At 39.9% G+C, this 27,487-nt stretch overlaps 1 protein-coding gene across 2 annotated transcripts in view; it reads left to right on the forward strand.

The window, feature by feature from the left end:
* LOC124545166 (Fanconi anemia group D2 protein) overlaps nt 1–27,487 on the forward strand; it is a 207,201-nt gene that overhangs the window by 54,162 nt on the left and 125,552 nt on the right. For both annotated transcript variants that reach the window (XM_047124001.1, XM_047124002.1), the window contains exons 8-11: nt 5,913–6,010; nt 14,015–14,183; nt 20,720–20,880; nt 22,698–22,840. In XM_047124001.1, coding sequence (XP_046979957.1) covers nt 5,913–6,010; nt 14,015–14,183; nt 20,720–20,880; nt 22,698–22,840 — 571 coding nt within the window. The remainder of the gene's footprint in view (nt 1–5,912; nt 6,011–14,014; nt 14,184–20,719; nt 20,881–22,697; nt 22,841–27,487) is intronic.

The raw sequence follows: 27,487 nt of genomic DNA on the forward strand, positions 1-27,487 counted from the left end.
GTCCAGATTGATGTTCACACCGGTACCTCTAATATGCAGTAGCACATCCTCTTGCACTGATGCATGCCTGTAATCATCGTAGCATACCACCCACAAGTTCATCAAGGCACTGTTGGGCCAGATGGTCCCACTCCTCAACAGCGATTCGACATACATCCCTCAGAATGGTTGGTGGGTCATGTCGTCCATAAACAGCCGTTTTTAATCTAACCCAGGCATGTTCGATAGGGTTCATGTCTGGAGAACAGGCTGGTCTCTCTAGTTGAACAATGTCATTATCCTGAAGGAAGTCATTCACAAGCTGTGCACGATGGGGGCACAAATTGTCGTCCATGAAGACAAATGCCTTGCCAATATGCTGCCTATATGGTCGCACTATCGGTCGGAGGATGGCATTCACATATCATGCAGCTGTTATGGCACCTTCCCTGACCACCAGCGGCATACTTTGGCCCCACATAATGCCACTCCAAAACATCGGGGAACCTCCATTTTGCTGTACTCGCTGGACAGTGTGTCTAAGGTGTTCAGCCTGACCGGGTTGCCTTCAGACATGTCTCCAACGGTTGGCTGGATGAGAGCATATGCAACACTCATCAGTGAAGAGAAAGTGATGCCAATCCTGAGCGGTCCATTCGGCATGTTGATGGGCCCATCTGTACCGCGCTGCGTCGTGTCGTGGTTGCAAAGATGGACCTCGCCATGGACGTCGGGAGTCAAGTTGTGCATCACGCAGCCTATTGTGCATGCTTTGAGTCATAACACAATGTCCTGTGGCTGCACGAAAAGTATTATTCAACATGGTGGCATTGCTGTCAGGTTTCCTCTGAGCCAAAATCCATAGGTAGTGGTCATACACTGCACTAGTAGACCTTAGGTGGCCTGAGCGAGGCATGTGATCGACAATTCCTGTCTCTCGGTATCTCCTCCATTTCCGAACAACACCACTTTGGTTCAGTATGAGATGCCTTCCCTTGTTGAGAGCCCTCCCTGGTACCAAGTAACAATGCAGACGCGATTGAAGTGCGGTATTGACCGTCTAGGCATGGTTGAACTACAGACAACACAAGCCGTGTAACTCCTTCCTGGTGGAATGACTTGAACTGGTCAGCTATCGGACCCCCTCTGTCTAATAGGTGCTATTCATGCATGTTTGTTTAAATCTTTGGGCGGGTTTAGTGACATCTCTGAACAGTCAAAGGGACTGTGTCTGTGATACAATATCCACAGTCAACGTTTATCCTCAGGCGTTCTGGGAACCGGGGTGATCCAAAACAGTTTTTGATGTGTGTATTTCTTGCTTGCCATCTATGTGAGATATTCCTACAGATTTGAGAATTGGAGATAGTGTACTTCGGCTTTGTAAGCAGACAGTTATTACCACAGGGCATCTAACTAAATTAAGAAACCAGATTACAGACTTGGGATCCTGGTGGCGCTGCACACCTATTGGCCATGACCTCTATTGCAATGGGGATGCTGGTTCATCTTCTTGAACTTGTAGTGACAATATCACCATGGATCTACACAATATAGTGAGATATTATGTATCAGTTAAAAATAACAACCATATGCAATGACACTAAAGACAACAGACTGCTGCCATGTTGCTTGTTGCTGTGGTACATTCCCTCCAATTTTTCCATCATTTTCTGGTGTTGTTGGTGGACATGGAAAATCAAACATAACTATCTGAATGCTTGAAAACATGCACTTTCAATTGTGATTAGTTTGCAATTAGTTATGGAAAACATTTTCTAAAAGTAAACTGAATAGAAAGCAGTATGTGAATGATATTTTATATTGGAAAACCTTGTGTTGGTATGTAATTGTGTCCAAAGTTTCCTGTTGATCATGCTTTTTATCAATGAGATATAAGAAGCCAGAGCTAGAACCTTATTCACAGTGTGATTTTTCTCGCTACTTTGCCAAAATTTATGTAGCATTGCTAGCACATGTTGGAAATTAAACCCACTTTTCCTGGGGTGGAGGGGGGGGGGGGGGGGAGGCTTAAAATATGTTGTTTTGAATTAAACTGGTTTTGAGGCTTTAACATAAAATGGTATTTGTAACATAAGTGTGGAATATAGCCTATTTTTACAAAAATTGTCATCTTATCAACAAATATGTAGACTGTTGAAAAATAGTACTGCATTTTTGACCTTTTTACAAGATGTTTAACTTCGTAGTTATTTTATTTGGTTTTGGAAAGTGATACATAAATGAAAGATTACTTTTAAGAACTCTTTGTTGTTAGGTTACTGTGTGCTGAGTTTCACATTCGTCTTACCTTTTTTCTCTGAAGACAAACTTTGAAACTTTTTTGGGTGCTGATTTTCTTTTGTGGGATTTTGTCCAAAATTTTTGGACTGAAGATGGCTCGTAAAATTCTTTTCATTAATGTTTTTAAGAAAATGCATAAAGTTGTACAAGATGACCAAATTTCACTTTGTTCAACAAAACATTGCCTCAGATTTAGCAGCTCAGAGATGCCAGAAGTTCACACTCACTGTGTCGCACATGGAGTCAAACAAGTGACTGTATCTCAGCCAGTATTGCATCGACGAACATTAAACTGTACCAGTGTTCATCGGGGACATGTGTGAATGTCAATGAAATCCGAGATGGTTGATTAGGGAGACATAAGTGAGTTGACATGGAATGGCTGTAGGAGCAACTTACGATACAATGGCCATTCTCCAGAGCTTTTCCCCAGCATATAATAATGATGTATAATGAGTCAGTTTACAGGCTAAGCAACATGTTATATGAGTCCATACTGTCCACTTACGGACAAGTAAATAAAATATTTTAATCATTTGTGACAAGGTATGGCTTTGTACTGGACTGGGACTTAAACTCAGATATCTGCCTTTTGTTGTCAGTGCTCTACCAATTAAGTATCACAGCCATGAGTTTCAAAATAACCAAAAGTGCCAACTTTCCAGAGGCTATATTCCTTCCAAACTTGGAAAAGAGCAAAAAACTCATACAAAATGCCTTTTTTTATACCTATATATGAAGAAGCTGCGTACACAATAGATACTGTGTTTGTTAACTATAGATGAAAATCATGTTAATGAGAATGATTCTAAAACTATATTTGAATCGCTTACTGTACCATTACATGCCTGTTGATAAAACATGAATTAAGCATCGTGTCCTGGATACGATACTATAGTCAATGGCAAAGATGAGAATGCATTGGGAAAACCAAATTATTTTGTTGGTGAGACAATTGGTTTTCTTGAGACTTACAAGACATCATGATTGGTTATTTGGAAAACTATAAAACAGTGATTGGCTCTTATTACAAACTTTTGTTGGATTGTTTGAACAGTGAATTGAAGGACACATCAAATAGATTATTGCACAGAAAAATGCTGTGAAACCTGGTCACTCATCTGCTGTTAGGTTGTGAAAGGGTCTCAATTTGGGGCCTCAAAATGTTTTCCCTTCCGTCCCTTCTTGGGGAGGAAGAAATGTTAGTCAAATGAAGAGTTCACCTATGCTGTAAACAAATATGATGCAGATTAGCAAACGAAGTTGTTATCAAGCTTAATGAACATTGTAAGATATAAATGTTTGTTTTCACAAAAAAATTATTTCCTGTGTTTTTATCAAACTTACTAATGCACTGTTGTATGCACTATCAATGGTTGAAAGGTGCAATAAGATGCAGAAAAATTGTAGAGCTGCCAGTACCATTTGATTTGAGTCCACAAAATTTATGTCTACACGCATTATCAAGTAAGCTGTCAAGGTACACCTTACAAAAAAAGGTGTTTAATCTTCAACAATGCCACTACTACTGGTGTATGGAGCCCTAAAACCCTTCCCACATGGAGCAGGTTTTACCATGAGACTGTTGGCTGGCAGGGTGGGGGGATAGCTGACTTGTCTGGTGAATCTGTCAGATAGTGTAAGGTTTGCAGAAAGTTGTCTGGCAGCAAAATGTCTGTTGTAGATATTTACTTTAATAACAGTGATTTTTCTCGTTATATATGCACAGCATTTCCCTGTATGCGTCAATTAATGCAATAATGCTCTCTTTACTCTACTGTAAGCCAGCCGCGATGACTGCAAGACACTGTGAGGTTGAGCGTCCCTGGTATAGCCCTGGCTTGCAGCATGTGACTTCAGCACCAGCAGATGTCCTGGTTAGTCAGAGAAGATACCATTCAAATAATCTTGCAGGAAATAGCACTAGAGCTATCAACAGCAAAGCTGCAGGTGAATAGCCGAACAGCCAACAGCACATGCTTGGAAGCCATCAAGTAACACAAATCTTACTCCTCGTGATGACTTAACTGTTGGAATTCTTTTATGGAATGGAGTAAGCAAAGTGATATCTACTGCTCCGCCTCCAACACATACACAGAAAGAGTGAGCCAGAAGTCCTGGATAATGTATGAACGTAGATAAACCATTCTGACATTTTGTACCCTTTCTTTCTGCCATACATAGACCAGCGCCTTGTGCACTGTAAATATAAATGTAAATACTTACTTTATCAGAAGCTTCTTGCTACATTATTTATGAAAAGTATGCGACTCATTGAAGCACTAACCAGCATACGAGGAGCATGGAGTTGTATACAAACGGTGAGCTTGCAAACATGAACCTGACTTATTGAATAGCTGAGTGCCAATGATGAGCCGCTGGACATTTGTCAAGAACACTTCCCGGACAGACATCAACAGCACCACAGTTTGTTAGTGCCTATGCATCAAGATTTGTGTGAGTACGGGTCATGAAGAAGTGGCAGGGCTAGTGAGGGCAGATCACGATTGGCATGTTCATTCATTATGGAAGAAAGTGTGTTGGATGTCTTGAAGACAAATCCAAGCACCACAATACCTGCCGTTATCTTGAACTAAAAAAATATCTCGTAGCAATGTCAGTGTGTTTTGAACGCCTAATACCTTTCATCTCAAAAGGTGCAGTTACTGCACCTTGATGACCATTATGCATGTGTGTGTTTTGCACAGTGGTTTCTGCAACAAACTGGGCAAGATGTGCATGTCCTTCCTCATGTGCTGTTCACTGATGAGGCTACATTCAGTGGGGATGGTGTATTCAGTTTTCAGTTGCCACAGTGAAGATTTGCATGGATCAGTAAACCTCTACAGTGTGCGGAATCACATGGCAAAACATTGGTTTATGGTTTAAGTGTGGGCAGATTTGGTCGGTGACTGCATAGTTGCCACTCTGCGTAATTGCCATGAATTATCAGGCTTTTCTGGAACAGGTTCTTCCCCGCTTACGTGAAGATGTTCCAGCAAATGTGAGGGACAGGGTGTGGTTCCAGCATTATGCCTGTTTATTTTGGACTGGATGTTCGTAGGCATTTGAAAAGGTCATTCCCACATTAATGAATTCACTGGCCCCCAGTTTCACCATATTTATCAAGCCTTGATTTCTTTTGTGGGGAGCCATGAAATATTTCGGGTCTCACAACCTTGCGCAGTCTGAAATGGATCTCCTTGCAAGAATCATCTGCGCAACTTCTACAGTCAAAGAAACTCTTGAAGTGTTAGAGCGTGTCCGGCAGTCAACGCTTCGTTGATGTCTGGCATGTGTGGTGTCTGATGGTGCACACTTAGAGTGTCTGTTCTAACATAAGAGTTCTATTCATGCCGTACACCATGTGTACTCATTATGTTTAGTAAATGTTTGAAATAAATTTCTCCCGCATTTCTTTCCGACCTTCAACCTTTGCTACCACTTACCCCTGATACGTGGGACCATGGGTTGCTAAGCAAGTCTCTGTCCTTACGATGTGCCGTACCCCTCCTAGAAGTTCGTCTCCACATATCTGGGACATCCCGTGTCTGTGTGTGTGTGTGTGTGTGTGTGTGTGTGTGTGTGTGTGTGTGTGTTATTTATTTATTTATTTATTTATTTTTCAGGTTTTGAGAAACTTCCATGACTCCCTACTGACCATTGCATCAACACTGCTCCAGACAGCTGATAGTGCTGCATCAAGTCATGCTTCTTATTGGTTCAGGTGATGGTTGCACAATACAGTTCATTATCTCAGTGTTTCTTTCTTTAGAAAAACCATTGTGAATATTAATGGATTTATTGTCTGGAGGTTAACTGTCTATATTTAAATGCATTTTTGAAAAAGTACATTTACTATGTGGCAGTAGATATAAAAAAACAATGTTTTGGAACAAAAAAAAAAAAAAAAAAAAAAAAAAAAAAAAAAAAAAAAAAAAACTGGAATAACATTGTCATGAGCAGAGCTTGTGTAGTGTGCGTTTGTGCCACTAGCTGTGTATAGTGCAACTCATATCCAGTTCAGTGTCACCTGTGTTAACCTGACTTGGTCTGTTCATCTGCAGTGATTGTTTTTGGTAGTGTTTTTTTGTTTTTGTTTCATTTTTTATCATGGCAAGTTTAACCTGTGAAATTTTGTTTTCTACTTGGTAAAAATGCCGCTGAAATTGTTTTAACATTGAAAACAGCTTACCAAATAGGCGCTATGGAGTGCCTTACAATACAAGTCAGTGTTAATGGTTTCTCTGTGCTCAAGGAATTTGATAAGTATCAGACCTCAGATGTAGAAAAAGACAGTGAATATCACCTTGGCTGCAGAGGGCACTGTTTTGAATTTTTTAGGTGCAGGTGACAATGCATGGTTCCATCGTTTGCTGTCCCCTTTATTTCTGGCTCAAAGTGATGGCACCGGCTCTCGTCACCATTGGCAATCTGCTCCAGGAAAGCGGAGTCTTCATGAGTCTGGAACAGGTGCTGCAGTGCTAGCTGTGTACACAGTTCATTTTGAGGCTTGCTGAGCTGCTTTAGAACCCACTCTTCTGGTAACCCAACCTGTCATGCAGAATTGTCCCATCATTGTGATAGATGATCAGTTTATTCACCTTGTTGATGAGTTTAACTGTGATTATGATTACCATATTTGCCTGGCCTGGTCTTGGGTCATCACCGACACTCCCAGCCTTCACAAGAACAGGCACTCCACTTTATCACAGATTTATTGGACACACAATCTCCCCTGTATAAGGCCACCATTTCAGTGATGGTCAGTTTAATCCCTTCCACAGTCAGAAATCTGATAACATGTTCTGCTCCTTAATTGTTGAATTTTGCAATCTGAACGCCATGATGTTCTCATATGTATTGGTATGTCAGATGGACAGAACACACAACTGCCCGCTGCTCTCCTGTGTCATATGCCCACGCGTGCGCACAAACGCACTGGACACTACATTCACATCCCTAGATGTCTCACTATGTTATCCCAAAGCGGCATATGCAAATTTCAACCAGTTTGGTTGTTATGACTTTTCTTGCCTTTCTATGTGAACTCTCTCTCTCTCTCTCTCTCTCTCTCTCTCTCTCTCTCTCTGTGTGTGTGTGTGTGTGTGTGTGTGTGTGTGTGTGTGTGTGTGTTTGTTTGTTTGAAGGAAACCATTTTTATGTATGTCTTATTGGAAACTTTCAGTTTCTTAACATTTCTTCATCAACACCTGGTTTATGTTGTTGTATCATGGACTCCTAAAGATCTGCACAGGGAGTATCCAAAGGTATATAATGTGCTTTGGCATATCACTAACCTGCAAATGACTGTTAATGCTCTACACTTTGAATTCCAACTGTTGCAGATTGTTATTTCTTCTGCTTCCTTATCTAAAATTTTGCCTCTCCTTTTTCATGTTTTGGAGTCAGTACTCCGTTCTCCCTCAAACTGTACGTCTTCCTTTTTGCTGTGTCGCAAGTCTTTTTTTTCCTCTTCCAGTGAACTGTGTGAGGTAGCAAGGCAGTTAGCATACAGAACTTACATTCTGGAGAAATAGCATTCAAATCCCTCCCCGCTATCATGATTTAGGTTGTGCTCCCTTTTTGTAAATTTCTTGAGGCAGATGCTGTGATGGTTCCTTTTAAGGGAACATGGCCACCTTCCTTCCCCATTCTTGTCCATTGTAAGCTTGTGTTTAGTCTGTAATGAACACATTGTCTACAGTTTACTATGTAATATTTTCCTCCTTTGGCTTTCGTTCGTAGCTAGGTTGCCTCTCCTTTCAGTAAGTGACAGATTAGAAGAGATGATTTTGGATATCCACTAAACACGGTATCTGGTTCACTAATAATTTTATCTACTATTTTTGTTTCTTTCAGCTCTAAAAGCACAAGGTATTGTAATTAGAAAATGACAACCCACATCTCTGCATACCAAGTAATGTAGCTTTAAGTAATATTTAAGAGGAGCCAATTATGATTGTAAGGCGCATACGTAGTGAATTGCCATTTGTGGAGGCTGTTATACAAATATGGTTTAAAAATGTGTAGCACATAATTACCTATTAATTGGGCATATAGACAGGAGAATGAAAAGTATTATAGTCAATTTAATAATGCCTTCAGTATTTTTATTTTGAGAAGTGTTGGCCCATGGGTGGAAGTAATTACTTTATTTAATGCTTGGGGATGTTCCTGTCAGAGGGTATACAGTGGCATACTGGATAATCAACTTGCAGATTGTGATTTGTGTTAGAATTCTCAGAAATATTTTTTCTTTAAACAAGACAGCATTCCTTACATCACTTTACATTTCCTGAAGCACTGTCCAAACAGCTTTCATCTGGACAGGGTTTGCATGATCATTTTATTTCTGAACAGATTCTCAATGCACATTTTGAGGGTTTGTTGGATAACGTGGAAGAGTTCCAAGGAGAGCATTAGACAATGATTAACTGAAATGGGGGAAAGGAATACAAAATAAAAACCAAATGGGTAGCTTTGAGAGATGAAACAGTGAAGGGCACAGAGGCTCACACAGGTAAAAAGATATCTCCTAATAGAAATCTGTGGATAATACAAGATGTATCGAATTTAACTGATGAAAGGAGAAATGTAAAAATGCCACAAATGAGGCAGGCAAAAGGGGATACGGACTACAAAAAATAAGGTTGACAGATAGTACAAGATGCTAAAGCAGGAATGGCACCATGCAGTGCTGTAGAAGCATACATAACTAGGTGAAAGATAGATGCTGCACTAGGAACATTAAAAATATGTTTGGAAAAAAGAGAAGCAGCTTTATGAATATCAAGAGCTTAGATTGCAAGCCAGTACTCAGCAAAGACGGGAAGGCTGAAAGATGGAAGGAAAACAAACTAGAGAACAATGTTGTTGAAAGAGAAGAGGTAGTAGGTAAAGAGGAGATGGGAGATATGATATTGCAAAAAGTAAGACAGTCCCTCAGAATTATTAAGGTCCTTGGATGAGTGTGCCCTGACAAAATTATTCCACCTGTTGTGCAAGAGACACGAGGCAGGTGAAATGTCATCAGATTTCAGGAAGAATATAATAATTCCATAGAACACAGGTGCCAACAAGAGTGAATGCTACTGAGCCAACAGTTTAAAAAGTAATGGTATTAAATATTGACACAAATTATTTAATAAAAAAAATAAAATAAAAAACTGGCAGAATTAACCTTGAGGAGGATCATTTCGGGTTCCATAGAAATGTAGGAATGTGCCTGGCAATACTGACCCTATGACAGCCTAGAAGATAAGTTGAAGACAGGTAAACTTATGTTAATAATTTTAGTAAATTTAGAGAAAGCTTTGGACATTGTTGAGTGGACGAAACTAATTGAAAGTTTGAAGATAGAAGGCGTAAAGTACAGGAAGTGAAAGGTTACATCGAGCTTGTACAGAAACCAGACAGCAATTATAAGATTTGAAGGATATAAAAGGGAAGCCATGGTTGAGAAACGAATGAGACATTGTTGTAACCTATCCCTAATGTTATTCAGTGTGTACATTGAGCAAACTGTGAAGAAGACAATGGAAAAATTTAGAAAGCGAATTAAAGTTTCAGGGATGTTTGTTGATGACATTGTAATTCTGTCAGAGACAGCCAAACACTTGCAAGAGCAATTGAATGGAATGCATTTTGTCTTGGAAAGAGATTATAATATGAATTGGCACAGAAGTAGAACAGGGGTAATGGAATGTTGCTAAATTAAATCAGGCAGTGCTGAAGGAACTAGGATTAGGAGATGTGATGCTAAAAGTGGTTGATGAGTTTTTCTGTTTGGGAAGCAAAATAACTGGTGGGGGCCTAAGTAGAGGGGATGTAAAATGCAGACTGGCAGTAGCAAAAAAACTGTTTCTGAAAAGGAGGAACTTTGTTACAGAAGTATAAATTTAAGTGTTGAGAGATGTTGGTTCATAGAGAGACACAGTGAAAAAATTGTTATACATTTTAGTTTTGAGCCGAAAGGCCATCTTCTGTCCTAGAAAACCCACACACATTCACATAAGCAAACTCACAAGATCACTGTGTCCAGCCGCTGTGGCCAGACTGTGTCGACATTGGACCTGATGGGAGCAGCAGTCCGGTTGCGGAGGTAAGGAGGAGGCATGGATTGGGGAGGGGGGATCAGGGTGTAGTGCTGCTTGTGAGGGTGTGCAGGGACGTGATGGGGACAGGGTAGGGTTGCTATGTGTAGTTGGGAGGTTTAGTGGGGAGGGGGAGCGGAATATATGTAGGAAAGAACAGGCTGAGTGAGTGCATTGGTGGAATAGAAGGGTATGTTGGGAGCAGGAAAGGGAATAGGTAAGTGGATGATGGGGTCTAATGAAGATTGAGGCCCGGGGGGGGGGGGGGGGTTGGGAATGTTGGATGTATTACAGAGTGAGTTCCCACCTGCACATTTCAGAAAAGCTGGTGTTGGTACGGGAGGATCCAGACGCACAGGCACTGAAGTATTCATTGAAGTGAAGCACATTCACTTGGGCACTACGTTTAACTGCTGGGTGGTCCAGCTGACTCTTGGCCATAGTTTGTCAGCAGCTTTTCGTGCAGACAGGCAGCTTGTAGAAATCAGCACAGTGGTTGCAGCTTAGTTTGTGTATCACATGACTACTTTCACAGGTAGTGCTGCCTTTCATGTGATAGGAGATGCCTGTGACAGGTTATTGTGCCCCCACTGAGAGAATCTCTGCACTAGTGGACCAACACATTCATTCTACTGCCTGTAACCTACCCTCCTATATAAAAAAAAAAAAAAATACTGATTATTTCCTCCACTCATTCGTTGCAATTCCTGTTACTTCACCCTTCTCGTAACTGTTGACTCCACCTCCCTCTGCACTTTCATCCCCAGTGCTCTTGGCTATGCCGCTATTGAACACTCTCTTTCCCAGCACGTGAATGGCTCCAAACCTACAACCTTCTTCCTGGTCGCCATAACCAGCTGTATCCTCACCCACAGTTAATTATCCTTTGAGAGTATCACCTACAAAAAAATCCATGGTACACCGAGTACCATCACGGTGCCATCCTATGCCAACATATTCATGGGCCATCTACAGGTATAATTCCTAACTACTGAGAATCCCAAACCACTCACCTGGTGCATGTTCATTGATGACATCGTGATCTGGACTGAGGATGACCACACCCTGTCAACATTCCTTAAGAAGCTCAACATCTTTTCCCCCATTTGTTTCACCTGGTCCTCCTCAACTGAACAAGCCACCTTCATTAATGTTGACTTCCACCTCAAGGATGTCTACATCAGTACCTACGTCCATATCAGATATACCAGTACCTTGACTTTGACAGCTGGCACCCATTCCAAATCAAGTAGTTCCTTCCATACAGCCCAGTTGCCCATTGTCATCGTGTCTCCTCTGATAAGCAGCCTTTTTCCAAATATACTAAGGATCTCACAGAGGCCTTCACAGACCAAAATTACCTTTTCTGCTGTGTCCAGAAAGATATCTCTTACGCCTTGACCAAACGAGATGGCTCAGTGGTTAGCACAATGGACTCACACTCAGGAGGATGACAGTTCAAACCCATCTCCAGCCAGAAGGGGACAGCCAATTTCCTTCCCTAATCTGAGCTTGTGCTCTGTCTCTAATGACCTCGTTGTCGATGGGACATTAAACACTAATCTCCTCCTCCTCCTCTTACGCCTTGTCTCACCAGTCACCTACCATCTCCCACATAGCCACTGTCTGACTACAAAGGAGCATACCACTCATGACTCGGTACCACCCAGGATTGGAGCAACTGAATCGCATTCTCCACCAGGAGGGTTTGGACTAACTCTCAACATGCTCCGAAACGAGAAATATCCTACCAGCTATTCTGCCGAACCTTCCTACAGTGGTATTCTGCCATCCACCAAACCTACATATTATCCTTGTCCATCTCTATTTCACCCCTGTTCCCAATACCTTGCCTCATGGCTCACATCTCCGTGATAGACCTACATGCAAGACCTGTCCCATTCATCCTCCCACAACAACCTACTCCTGTACTGTTACAGGCATCTCCTATCCTATCAAAGACAGGGTTACCTGTGAAAGCAGTCGTGTGATCTACAGACTAGGCTGCAACCTCTGTGCTGATTTCTACATGGGCATGCTGACTAACAAGTTTCCTGTCCGCATGAATGGCTGATGACAAACTATGCCCAAGAGCTAGCTGGACCATTCAGTAGCTGAACATGCTGCCCAACAAAATGTGTTTCGCTTCAATGACTACTTCACAGCCTGTGCCCTCTGCATCCTTCCTACTGACAAGGGCTTTTCTGAACTGTGCATGTGGGAACTCTCCCTGCAATATATTCTATGTTCCAATAACCCCTTGGCCTCAACTTTCAGCAGTCCCTGCCCTCTACTGAGCTATCCCTTTCCACACCTTTCTGCACCGAATTCAGCTCAATTTTACCGATACATGTGCTAATCCTTTTCCCCTTTTCTTCTCCTCTCTTTCCGCACCCTCTCTCCCCCAATAACTCCTGATTGCACCAGGCAGCCCTACTCTATCCCCAAGACGTCCCTCCATGCCCCCACAAGTAGCACTACACCTCCCCCCTCCCTGTTATCTCCTCCTCTCCCTGCTTCATGCCCCTCCTTATCCTCACCACTGGTTGCTGCTCCCATCAGCTGCACTCACGACTTAGTCTGTCCACAGTGGCTAGAGACAGTGGCTATATGTGAGTGAATTGTACTTTTCTACATCAGACGAATGCTAAAATGTATAGCAGTATGTTAGTTGTGACTGTTGGCTACTCCATGTCTCCTCTGTATGGTGAGTAGCAACCTATCCCTTTCATAATATTGTTGTTATTCCATCCTGGATTTCCCATTGTTCAATTGTCAAGAAAGCCTTTTTTGAAAGTATTTGCCTGAAGTGTTTTGTATTTGTAGGTAAGTGAAATGTGGATGATAAGCAGTTCAGATAATAAGAGAATAGAAGCTTTTTAATGAGGAGCTATAAAAGAATACTGAAAATTAAATTGATTGATGAATAACAAATGTGGAGGTATTGAATTGAATTATGGAAGAAAGAAATTTGAATAACAAATGTGGAGATACTGAATTGAATTTCGAAAGAAAGAAATTTATGCAACAATTTTACTAAAAGAAGGAACTGGTTGATAGGACTCATTCTGAGGCATCAAGGAGTTGTCAATTTAGTAATGAATGGAGACCGAGGGATGAATACAGTAAGCAACTTCAAAGGGATGTAGGTTTCGGTAGCTATGCAGAGATGAACAGACTTGAGCAGGATAGACTAGCATGGAGAGGTGCGTGAAACCAGTCTCTGAAATAATGACCGCCACCACCACCACCACAACAGTAACAACAACTTAAAGGTAGTTTATTGCAGAACAGCCTACACTGCAGATGGATAAAATATTCTTAAGAAAACACATTTAGAAAATGTCAGTGTACAGTTTTCAATGAAGATGCTGCAATGCCATATAGACATGTACATATCACTCATACAGAGATTTTGAAGGAACTGTTAGATTAACTACTGTACTTGAGAGAGAGGGAGAGAGAGAGAGAGAGAGAGAGAGAGAGAGAGAGAGAGAGGAAGCAGATACTCTGTACTAGAATCTTACATTATTAAATAATTGTAACTGTATTTCCTTTGTACTAATTATATAATGACTTGAATGTTTGTGTTTAACATAGTGAAACCTGTAATTGCATTCCCTTCTGCCCGACAGGCTTCTCTTGCTTCATTTCGGTGGACACTTTGCTCAGGAAACTGTACTAAAGTTAATGATACTCACTTGTGCAGACAACAGAACAAGTTCTCGCCTGGGTCTTGATGTGCTGTCATCATTAGTTCGTGACTGTGCTGAATGTCTTCTGCCAAACCGATTGCTGTTGTTGGTATGTATCCATAATTTTTCCCTTTTTTCTAAATTTCCTTTGTTTCTTTGATAGAAAATTATATTTATAAAAGAATATTTAAATATTTATATTTATAGAAGAATTTACATACATGCTCCGCAAGCCACTTCATGGTGTGTGGTGGAGGGTACATTTTACCACTACTAGTCACTTCCCTTTGTGTTCCACGTGCAAACAGAGCGAAAATGACAGTCTGCATGCCTCTGTAGGAGACTTAATTTCTGTTATCTTATGTTCATGGTCCTTAAGCAAAATATACATTGGCGGCCATAGGATCGTTCTGCAGTCAGCTTCAAATGGCAGTTATCTAAATTTCCTTAAAAATGAAATGACTGACATCAAGTAACCAAGGCAGCCTAATTGTACAGGGTTATTACAAATGATTGAATCGATTTCACAGCTCTACAATAACTTTATTATTTGAGATATTTTCACAATGCTTTGCACACACATACAAAAACTCAAAAAGTTTTTTTAGGCATTCACAAATGTTCGATATGTGCCCCTTTAGTGATTCGGCAGACATCAAGCCGATAATCAAGTTCCTCCCACACTCAGCGCAGAATGTCCCCATCAATGAGTTCGAAAGCATCGTTGATGCGAGCTCGCAGTTCTGGCACGTTTCTTGGTAGAGGAGGTTTAAACACTGAATCTTTCACATAACTCCACAGAAAGAAATCGCATGGGGTTAAGTCGGGAGAGCATGGAGGTCATGACATGAATTGCTGATCATGATCTCCACCACTATCGATCTATCGGTTTTCCAATCTCCTGTTTAAGAAATGCCGAACATCATGATGGAAGTGCGGTGGAGCACCATCCTGTTGAAAGATGAAGTCGGCGCTGTCGGTCTCCAGTTGTGGCATGAGCCAATTCTCCAGCATGTCCAGATACACGTGTCCTGTAACGTTTTTTTCACAGAAGAAAAAGGGGCCGTAAACTTTAAACCGTGAGATTGCACAAAACACGTTAACTTTTGGTGAATTGCGAATTTGCTGCACGAATGCGTGAGGATTCTCTACCGCCCAGATTCGCACATTGTGTCTGTTCACTTCACCATTAAGAAAAAATGTTGCTTCATCACTGAAAGCAAGTTTCGCACTGAACGCATGCCCTTCCATGAGATGTTGCAACCGTGCCGAAAATTCAAAGCGTTTGACTTTGTCATCGGGTGTCAGGGCTTGTAGCAATTGTAAACGGTAAGGCTTCTGCTTTAGCCTTTTCCGTAAGATTTTCCAAACCGTCGGCTGTGGTACGTTTAGTTCCCTGCTTGCTTTATTCGTCGACTTCCGCGGGCTACGCGTGAAACTTGCCCGCACGCGTTCAACCGTTTCTCCGCTCACTGCAGGCTGACCCGTTGATTTCCCCTTACAGAGGCATCCAGAAGCTTTAAACTGCGCATACCATCGCCGAATGGAGTTAGCAGTTGGTGGATCTTTGTTGAACTTCGTCCTGAAGTGTCGTTGCACTGTTATGACTGACTGATGTGAGTGCATTTCAAGCACGGCATACGCTTTCTCGGCTCCTGTCGCCATTTTGTCTCACTGCGCTCTCGAGCGCTCTGGCGACAGAAACCTGAAGTGCGGCTTCAGCCAAACAAAACTTTATGAGTTTTTCTACGTATCTGTAGTGTGTCGTGACCATATGTCAATGAATGGAGCTACAGTGAATTTATGAAATCGCTTCAATCATTTGTAATAGCCCTGAACTTCCATTAATTGGCAGCCTAATTGTACTTCCATTAATTGTTCTACACAATAGTTCTGCTGATTCATGTTGTGAGTTAACAACAGTTAAAATCAATGTAACAAATAAACAATGCTGATTCTGATGTAATGAAGCATATTTACTCTAAATATGTAAAATGGTCATCAGCATGAAGGTTCATTTCAACTTCCAGTGCTGTACAAAGCATGATACTGTGGGAAATACTGAAGTAAATGGCTCAGTGATTACCTCACTGATTCTTATTTGAAAGGATTGACATGCAGATACACTTCTCTGATCATCTAAATTGAGGTATCTCATGGTTTCCCTAAACCATTAAGGAAAATACCAGAATGCTTCCTTTCAAAAGCATACAGCTGATTTTCTACCCTACCTCTTCCAGTCATAGCTTGTGATATACCTAATGGCTTCATCCTTAGTGGAACATTATGATTCCTTCTTCTTCTTCTTCATTTTGTAGGTGGTGTATTCTTTCCTTCCTCTGACCTATGAACAAGTTTAACCAGCTAGTTGTAGATGTAGATGGATGCACAGCTTGATACAGAATACAGACAGACATTTCATATACACAAAGCATGGCCGGTGGTGGACATCTCAATAACTCAAGAATTAATTATAGTTGAAATAGAATTAAATATTATATTGTGAATTTCTGGGTTGAATACAAATACAGAGAAACCTCTATTTTACATTTTCATGTGCTCCAGACTTAAAAAAACTCAAAACTGAGGAAAATGCAGAATCAAGGAAAGCATTAAAACCCCCTGAACATGAGCATAAACGTGTAATTGGCTTATATGATTAAAAATCATAATCCTCTACAATATGTTTTGTAAAATCTGTACAAGTGAAGGAAATTAAATGTACAATACAATGTTTGTACAATAATTCGTGGTAATGAATTTCAATAGTTCTTAAAAAATCACAGATGTGTAACAGCCGGTAAAAACTCGCCAAAAAACCGAAATTGGTATCAAGGTACAAGGTAATAGAGCAATTTTCTGAAATGCTGTGAACTACAAAAACACATTGTACATTAAAACAAGCATTTGTAAGAGATCTTTCCTTTATGCTCACCCAGAATAAAAGCGAAATTGATTAACATGGTGAATTAAACCAAAAACTGCAAAGTACAGTGAAAGGGTTGGAATCTAAGATGTGGGGATGTTTGTTCTGTAGTTAATGCCTGTGCAGCATACTCTGATGACATGAGTGCAGTGACTTCTAGTCTATTGCTTGCAAAATTTTCCTTGTTCGTTGTGCTGAAGGATCAAGTACATTTCACACTACTTTTTGCAGGAATTGACGTAATCGTGACTTAATGGCACTGTGAAGATGACCAGGAATGAGTCCATCTATTTATCAATTGCTGTAGCACCAAGTTCATATGTTTATGGATGTGTTAGTGACAGTAGAATCTCAGTGTATTGAGAAACACTTTACAAGAATGTGTTCGTGATTGTGCAACTTGCAAAATACTTCCGAGAAGGAAGAAATGAACATAATTGCTCAGTGTTCCACTTGGAGCAGTTAAAACTGTCGTCTTAGATTCCTGCCTAGCCACACTCTTGGAAATAGTCACATATTCAGAAACAAACAGTGAAGTATTTGTGACAAAGGAAGAATATGAATTTGATTGCTACTTGTTATTCTCTAAGCAATATAAGCTGTCCTCTGAGATTCCTGCCTAACCACACACTCGGAAATCACCATGTATTCGGAAATGAACAGGCAGATATTTATTTCGTCCTTTGTTCTCTAACCAGACAGAATTGTTAAATAAGATCGAGTATTGCAGAACATACTAGTATTATATTCATAAAAAGTCCCAGGATCTGTTGAAAATTCAGAGATGGAAATTTTTTTTAGCATGTAGCTTGATTCGAACATAACACCTCCAACTCTGTAAATCATGATGTTACTCACTATGCTACAGATTAAGCATTTTAATGATAAGGGTGATGTTTTTGTTAGATATTCTCAATGCGCCTCTGCTTTGAAATGGCATACTGCGGCATGCACACTACAGAAGAAATGAATAATTGAAATGCAAACTGCCCACACTGGGGTTGTTCACACATGCTCCAAAAATCAATATTTGAAAGCCCACTAGTAACATCACGACTGCAAAAATGGTGTGAAGTCTACTCGACTCTACTGTGAGTGGTGGAAGTGGAGCATTCTGCTGTATTTCCAACGCACACCATTTGCTCTTCAAACTCACCACATGCTGTAGTGTAAACACACCAGTTTTTGTGAAAGCATGTATATACACGTACGTTTTCCTTCATATGTGGTACTTCTTTATACCATTGAATATGAAATAGGGATAAGCTTGCTGTGTCCTCAGCATTTCTCTGTCCCAGCAATCTGTTACATTTATAACAATGTGTCAGCCATCATAATGCATTTAAACGTCATTGAAGACTGCAATAAAGACGAACACTATTTTTGCAGTCGTGATGTTACGCACAACTGCCCACTGAACATGTCCTATTAACTAAGGTGCCACACATAACAAATGGAGTAGCCTATGTTGGCTGCAGTCAGTAGAGGCACAATATGTAACAGATTCTATCAACAGGCTCTCCTCTCTATCAACAGGCTCCGAGGAGATCTACTGTAAGTAAAATTAATGCATGGTAGTGAAGGGCATACGAGGCATAACTATATAAATTTAACCTAAATAGAAGTTGTGATCACTCCATTTGCTATACACCAATCACGTCAGTCATACTTCGGAACAAGCCACCAAGTAAGCTTGCTGTTTATTGTTTTATATGCTAGAAGCCACTCCATTAGTGTGACGTCACCATGCTATACAGCTATTGACTGCAGGTGGTAAAAAACATCTGAGATGTTATAAACATCAGAGATGAATTTTTACTGTTTTTGAGGTGAACATATAATGAAAGAACCCTCAAAACTGCTTTAAAGTATAATTTTTTGCTGTAGTGTGTTGGGAAATGGCTCAATTACCTCATACATCATTAGTCTTTTCCTAATAGGTCTATTATATGATGTAAAATTTTGAAATTTCTTTCTTGTTTTGTTTACGGATTTGCAATTTGGTTGTATCAGTTGATGTTCTGAGTGTTTGTAAAATTGCAACCTAGAAGAATGAAATTTTTGCACTGACTTTGATTTATAGCTTCTGTGCTTGTTCATACTTTATAAATCAGTACTTCAGGAATTTTGGATGTCTCATAGGCCAAGGTAAGTAATCTTGTTACGTCATGAGCTTAACAAAGTGGCGAGCTCATTTTATGTGTGTTAGTGCGGTGTGATGGCTGTGCTGGCTGTTGGGTGACATAACAAGTCACCAGCCAATAAGAGCTCACTAGCCGGAAATGGCTGATGTTTCCTTGATTCTGACCAAGCATATTCTTCGAGACTCGGTGTTTGAATTTAAAAGGCTGATGATCGATATTGTTGTTGAATACTGTACATTGTAAAGGTCCAGAACACTTTGTGTTGACTATCTTGTTTCTCCATTGCTGCCACAACCTGACAGTAGTTGTATCATAATTGCGTGATGAAGCTAAACGTTGCAAGTTGTGTTGGCAGTGCCAATTGTTGATTGCGTGGATTATGTCAGCATTTCTACTCTCACGTTTCCTCTCTCTGCAAAGGTAAAATATCCCTTTAACTCCGCCACCACCCGCAGTGCAAACCGTCTGCCACTTATAATTCGTTTAGCCACATCAGATGTCAGTAGCAAGAAAATGGATGAAGTTAAGTGGGATGTCGAGTATGAATGTGGTATCGAGGTAAATCTCACTAGGAAGAAACGTAAAATTCGGGAATTTTTAGCTTGATCTTGTGGGTTTTTCACAGGGGCTACAAATCTGTGGCATAGACTCACGAAAAATGTAAAATCCGGAGACTGTAAAATCGAAGTTCCGTGGTAACAGTATGAAGAAAGGCAACACCTCACAGATCTGAGGAAGTATTGAGCATTAGACAAGGCAAATAAAGAGTTCCAGGGGAGCTGACAAATGACATTCCTGCTTTCACCCTGTTTGTAATAGCATTGCAATATAATGTGATGTGTTGTTTTGTGGGGCACTTCTTGGACGTAATCTGAAGACCCATGTGGGATAAAGGTGGATTGGTACAATTGATAAGTGAAATAGTGCTTCTTTGTGAAAGGTAGAAAGGCTTCTGGGGAAAATATTTATTATTTCAGGGCTTAAAGAAAGGTAAATGAAATCCTGTCAAAGGGTTTTGGTCAGTTTTTTCCCAGTTCAGGATTGTGGTGTAAAACAAGACTTTCTGGCTGGTTTTCAGGTGTATTTTATAAGCTTCATAGTAGGGGATAGGAAGAGAGGTCTGATTGTGGACTACATTCAGAATGTAGTGCCTGCTCGTTAAGACCCTCACAATGGTTTCAATGTGCTGGAAGGTTTTTTCATCAGTATAGATATGCTACTCACACTTGATAGGACTGTAGAGAAGAGACTTTTGAGGTGCATAAGGAAGTGCCTGCTGTACAAGTGGCGTTTCAAATGATCTACTTAGTATCATATAGTTCACTTCTCTGTGAATCAAGTTGTTTCATTTTGGTAGTGTTCTAAGAGACATACAACAGTCAAAATACTGATTGTCACTGCTGCAGAAAGTTTGTTGCCAGTATTCTTATATATATATTTTTAGTGATAAGGAAAAAACGTTTTTGTATCACAATTTTCATCTCCCATAGGTCTTCATTGTGAAACTGTTGCTACTATATTTTTAAGCAAAAAGAAGGTAAAATGTCACTGTTGTAATTAACTTTTTTCCCACAGAATCTTCTCCACAAATTGACGAAATTTGACTTGGGACAGGTTGAACAAGTTATGGATGTTTTATGTCAGCTTGCCTATAACCCACAGCAAGATGGCAATGATCTCTTTCAAGATGAGATTCATATGGTCATTTGTAAGAAGGTGTCCAGCTCCACAATATTGTAAGCAGTTATGTTTATTTGCATGGTTGCATGTCATCTTTTCAGAAATGTAACATGTCTTTCTTTTGGCAGTACTTAGGCTGTCTGATCAAAATTATCCAGATGCCTGTTAGTGGACGTGAATATGTTCTCCTCAGACCCTTCTTCTTTATGAGAACTTGAACTATGCTGGGGACACTTTTAGCTAGGTATGTGAATGTTCATGAAGGAATGGCAACCTGTTCTTCCTATAGACATTTAACCAGGGAAGGTAGTAATGTTGGTCATTGCGGTCTGGAGCTATGTAAGTGTTCTAACTCATTCCAAAAGTCTTCCACTGGGTTCAGCTTCAGACTCTGGGCAGGTCAGTCTATTTCAGGAATGTTGTACACAAATCATTGCCTCACAGGTGCTGTTTTATGACTAGGTCCATTGTCAAGCTGGTAAAACCACTCGTCATCTCTGAACTGTTCCTCTACTGAATGCAGTACACACTGCTGTAAAATGTGTTCATATCCTTTTGCATTTAGCATTTTCATAAGCACAATCAGAGGGTCACACTCTAACCACAAAAAGACTTTGTTACCATAACACCCCCTCCTTCATGCTTCACAGTTGGCACTACAGGTATTGTTCTCCAGGCATAAGCCGAAATCATATCCTTCATCATATTGTGACAGAGTGTAGCATAAATCATAACTCAAACTTACTTATTTCCATTCATCCAATGTCTAGTGGCATTGGTCTTTACACCAACTCAATCGTCCGTTACCACTGACTACATAAATGTGTGGCTTGTGAGGAGCTTCTTGACCATTCTACGCCATGCTTTTTAACCCCGCACACACAGCTGCTGTGCAAGCTGGATCAGAGGTAGCACTTAGGAACTTAAAGAGTGATTGCTAATTTAATGTGATTTTTTACAACCATTCTCCACAATTCTTGAGTGTCCATGTCCGTCAGTATATGAAGCCTGTGGGCCCTATTTTAGCTTTGATTGTTTCTTCGAATTTCTGCTTCACTATCCGCATCACTAACAGTTGACTTTGGCAGCTTAAGGAGGTTCGTATGTCCCAGATGGACTTGTTACTCGGGTGACATCCAGTAATTAGCCCACATTCAAACGTTGCTCTCCTGACTGACACACCTGACACACCTGTCATGACTGCTGACTGACACATATGTCATGACTGCTTCTCTACTGACAACAAGACACCCCCCCCACTTCCATTTATACTGGTAGGTCTGCGACTCATGATGTCTAGTGACCAATTCCACATTACAAAGGGGTGTTTGAATACTTTTGATCAGATTGCGTATGTCTGTAAAAATATGAACTATCTTGAACAATTACTTTTGTATCATGTGTAGTCAGTTGTAATTTAGTGATTAATTACATTTTAAAACTAAGTTATGGAATTTCCACCATTATCTGATGTAGCTGACCATCATTTGCTGCAAGTAGGTGACTCATTAGCAAAATAATTTAGTACCTTTTGCATTTCCAACAGTGGTTATTGTAAGTTATATGTAGTGACACGGCATACTCACTCAACAGATACAAATTATTATTTTCCACTGCCCGCTTGTAATCTGTTAATTATGTTTTTTTAGTATGTCATTAGTCTGCTTCAGCGAAGTTTGGTGAATTTGAATGTAATTTTCAGTCTAATGCACTCATTATGAGTTCCATTACAATTTTTATTGAACTATTTAAAATGGTGCACGTTACTTTTACCCATGTAGTGTTCCTGTAATGTTATCGTTGAGTGATGTGTATTGTATTCTTATTTGTTGACTGTAGCTGGTATGTTGATTCATGTTTTTTATGTTAAAAGGGATAAGAAGAAAGGTGTTATTGGTGCTGTGATGGCAGCGAAGGCTATTGCAAGTCGAACTACTAATATTAGCCAGAACTCTTCATCCCTTTCATCAGATGATTTAAGCCAAGGGACAATGAGAAACGCCATTGAATTGATGGGTAATATTTAATTTTTAATGTATCTTCAGTAGAAAAACTACACAACGATACGAATGAAACTGCATCCGAATAGTAATAGTGAAAATCCTTGCACTTTCAAGATTGCAGCAGTCATAAGTACAAACAAAGATAAGACAAACACTACTTTATGATACCCAGTGCCTCAAAAAAATGCAAGAAATGGAAGATAATGGAGAACATTACTCAGTAATTAAGTAAGAAAGTTACCCAGAACATCAGATCAAGAGACAACTTGAGGTCAGGGCAAGAGGCAAACCCACAGTTAAACCTTAAACCTTTGCAAAAGGTGTTATTTGAAAGCCTGAGAAGTTACAGAGGTTATTAAACTGGTGAAAACCAAGGGTAGGACTGATTGAACTAGAAACACAGGTGAGGCAAAAATGGACAAGAAGAAGAAGAAACGAGAAGAGTTTGATAGAGAAGAAGCAAAAAATGAAAGAAAAGTCGGCAAAAACCACAATTTGCAAATGAATTGAAATTAGGAAATAAAAACATAAATGAAGTGATAAGACAGAGATAATTGTGATAAGTTGTAATTACAGCTTGCAGCATAGTGAAGACTAATTATAAAATGTGGAACAAACTTGCATAAACAGTATTCTGAGATATTAGTGCTGGAAGGAAGAATCAAAATAGTCAACTGAGCACCAAACTAAAGCATTTAGTTATGGAGAATGCACTGCAATTGAGTCATGGTTGGTGCCAGTAAAGTCTCTTGCCTCCATTTATCATCACTGATGGTACCTGCCTCTGCATCTGAGGTTGCCTGTGTTGTGTGGTGCTTGACTCGGAGATAAGTTGGTTCTAATCCTGGTGATGGATGAAATTTTTGCTGTCACTATTTGGGTAACAGGGGGAGGAGAAGCGATGGTGTAAAGTTCCTGATCACGGTCTTTGTTCCAATGTCCTGAACTGCATTCTAAAGTGTTTCACATTGTCTCATGAAGTGAGGGAAATCCATCAGTTGGGTGGGGACATTAAGCTCTGTGGCCATTTTGATTATTCGATAGGAGTAGGCTATGTGCTGGCATCAGGTTTCACCCTGTCTGTGCTCTCATAAACGTCATTCAGCTGGAACATAATACTACACTATACATGTATGCATTACACTCACCTACACTCTGCAAGTACACATATGACACACCTATCATATTCACAAGGAAAGGAGCCAGTGTGCACTGGGGAAGAACACCCTGTTTGATTAGGCAGCTTAAACACACACCAACGAATTTCTCAGCTGACAATGCTAACTAGGACAATTATTTAATTTAATCACTGCCAGTTCAGTAGTTAACATGCTGATACAGTTAAGATCAAAAAGAATGTATTCTACAGAAGTGTGCAGTAAGAACATTAAGTAAATTTAATAACTGAACATTTTACAGAGGCCTCGTAGAGACCATGGATTCTTACATTAATATGCCACTATATATACTCCCTAATGGCATTTTTGGTTAATAATAAGAGCGAATTTAGGGCAAATTGTGAAGTTCGTAATTTACATATTGTAATGTAATTTAATTTGGCCTGGCCCCATGTTGGGCACCAGTGTAATGTAATTTAATAAAAATTTATATATGCTTTGATAGCTTTTAATAATGTGATGTCAAAAAAAAAAAAAAAAAAAAAAAAAAAAAAAAAAAAAAAAAAAAAAAAAAAAAAAAAAAAAAAAGAGAGAGAGAGAGAGAGAGAGAGAGAGAAATAACGTTAATAATACTATGGACAATGTAATGTAATTTAATTTAGCCCAATGCGGATCAGCAGTCGGCAAACTAACTCAGTACTCAAGTTGGTTACGGGATTGTAAATAATTAATTGTCTCTCTCTTGAATCATCACAGATATTCCTCAACATATATCAAAAGTATAGTTAAAACTGATGTGCTTAAAGCACCAGACAGTATTTTGTAAGTCAGTTCAATGTGAAGTAATAAAACCTGTAACTTCAGATTGTGGTTTCGTCTCAAATAGCAGTATAACAAGCATAATTCTTTGCTGATGAAATATTATACTAGATCTAGGATCATATGACCGGCCTTCCTGCCTGGGAGGTTATCTCAAAACATTCAGAAAATCTGAAAGTAAAATACATTAAATTATTCGTAGCGGCCGCATAGCTCGTGGAATTGGAAAGAAAGTTTAGTGTCCTAACCTGTGGCACATGTCAAAGATGAGCTGAAAGAAAATTACTAATTATTTTCTAGTATGGCACCTAACAATGGTCAATGTTCCGTTAAGGCCACATCTACTCAGGACAAGCAAAGTTTAGATTTACAAAGCTTACAAATTATTGCATACTGTACACAAATTTCAAGTCATGAACAACTATATTTCAGTTTTGTTTACAACTTACATAGACTGTTACAGCAAGATGAACCTCAGACAATCATTCTTTCCTCTCGAAGTCCAAGAACAGAAGAACACCAAAAAAATAGTTCAGTCACAGAATCTCGAATGTCCATGGAATATATTGCAACACAATGCATTTGTTTAATTCTTTGCGTTATCGCTAGCTATTCATACAATAATTATCACTACATGGAACTTATAAATTTCAAATTCATGACTACCCCAGGAGATACAGTACAATATACGAGGGGAAGTTAATTGTTATTTACAAAGTAGTTAGAAAATTTTATTGTTGTCAAATAGGAAACTTACACGAAGATCATTTTTTGACTTAGCCTCCTTGCGTTTCAATGCACTTGGTCCATCGTTGTACAAGCTTCCTGATGCCCTCATAAAAGAAGATTCTCTGTTGAGCAGCAAGCCAGGAATGCACCGCTTCTTTCACTGCTTCATCTGAGGCAAATCGATGGCCCCTTAGTGCCTGTTTGGGTGAATCAAACAAGTGATAGTCAGAAGAGGCAAGATCAGGATGATATGGAGGATTACCCAATACTTCAAATTTGAGTTTCTGGAGCATTCCAGCAGTGTGGGCAGCAGTATGTAGACGGGCATTGTTGTGCAACAACACAACACCTTTTGACAGTATTCCTCGGTGTTTGCTTCAAATTGCAGGCTTTAGCCTGGCAGTAAGCATCTCACTCTAATGTGCACTGTGTATTGTTGTGCCCCTGTCCCCATAATGTTCCAGTACTGGACCTTGTGTGTCCCAAAAATCGGTAAGCATCAGTTTTCCTGTGGACGGTTGGGTCTTGAACTTTTTCTTGCACGGCGAATTTGGATGTTTCCATTCCACTGTTTACTCTCCGGCTCGTAATGATGGATCCATGTGTCGTCACCAGTAATGACCCTGTCTGAGAAGTTGTCCCCTTCGTTACCATAGCAATCCAAATGTTTTTTGCAGATGTCCAAGAGCATTTGTTCATGCAACTGTCTAGAGTTGTTTTGGAACCCATCTTACACAAACTTTATGAAACCCAAGTCTGTTGTGGATAATTTCGTAGGCAGAACCATGACTAATTTGTAGACGATGTGTCACTTTGTCAGTAGTTAATAGTCTTTCTAAAAGAATAATTTCACGTGAACGCTCAATGGTTTCTTCATTTGTAGTGGTAAATGGTTGACCGGCTCCTTCATCGTGCGTAACATTTGTGCGGCCATTTCAGAATTTTTCAATCCATTCGTACACACTCCATTGTGGCAAAATACTGTTCCCGTACTATACCGAAAGTCTTCCATGAATTTCAGTCCCTGATACGCCTTCCGACTACAAAAAATGGATCACTGAACATTGTTCTTCTTTGGTGCAAATAGACAGCAGAGCAGCCAGGGTTAACAGCACAGCAGCGATAACGAAACTAACCTAGCAGCTTGAAAACTGCGAAGATATGACAACAAATAAACAAAGCATGCATCACCAACGTAAAATGATGGTTCTACCAAAATAAACAAAAATATAACTTAATTGCGGATAATAATTGACTTACCCTCACACATTGTGTATTCCTGTTTGGAGTTCAGAATGGGATTTTACTGCGTATTCTAATGGAAAAGTCTGTAACAGGTTATCAGAAAACATCAGACTGGAAACTGAAAATCTGTGGCTATTCAACAAAGTAACAGAATACCTTGTTGGCTACTCCTATAATTTGTCAGAAGATTGGGACTTGAGGATGTAAGTTTTCGTAAACAATAACATTTTGAAAAGGTTTTTAACTTTTCCACTATGTAGACGGCTATATTCTTCTCTGAAAGCTATATCACCTGAGAGGTATATCTGAAAAGTAAATACTATTTGCTTATATTTAAATGTTGACAGTTCAGATCAATGTGGCCCTAATGGAGCTCCAACTGTTGATTGTTTATGATACCACAAAGTCATTGTTTTGATTCAGTAATTTGACTGTGGGTGAAAGCAAACAACAAGACCTCTGAAAATCTTGTTCCCACTAGTTGTGAAGTGCATGCTGTAATTTTATTTTTATGTGCAAAAGGATCTGCAGCCGCTCAGAATCGTCAGCAGTAATGAATGAAGGAAAGACAAGACAATGGTGTTGGGACTTCAGATGTGGTTGTACAGATGTCCTTGATGATGATGAGCAGAGTAGTAGACCCAGCATACAGACCAATCAAATTGTGCAGCAACTGAACCAAAAACTGTGATCTGACAACAGTTGCCAGTTGGTGGTCCAGCTAATGAATTTCCTCATTTTGGAATTGA

This window comes from Schistocerca americana, chromosome 8, assembly GCF_021461395.2.
Source record: "Schistocerca americana isolate TAMUIC-IGC-003095 chromosome 8, iqSchAmer2.1, whole genome shotgun sequence".
NCBI lineage: Eukaryota > Metazoa > Arthropoda > Insecta > Orthoptera > Acrididae > Schistocerca > Schistocerca americana.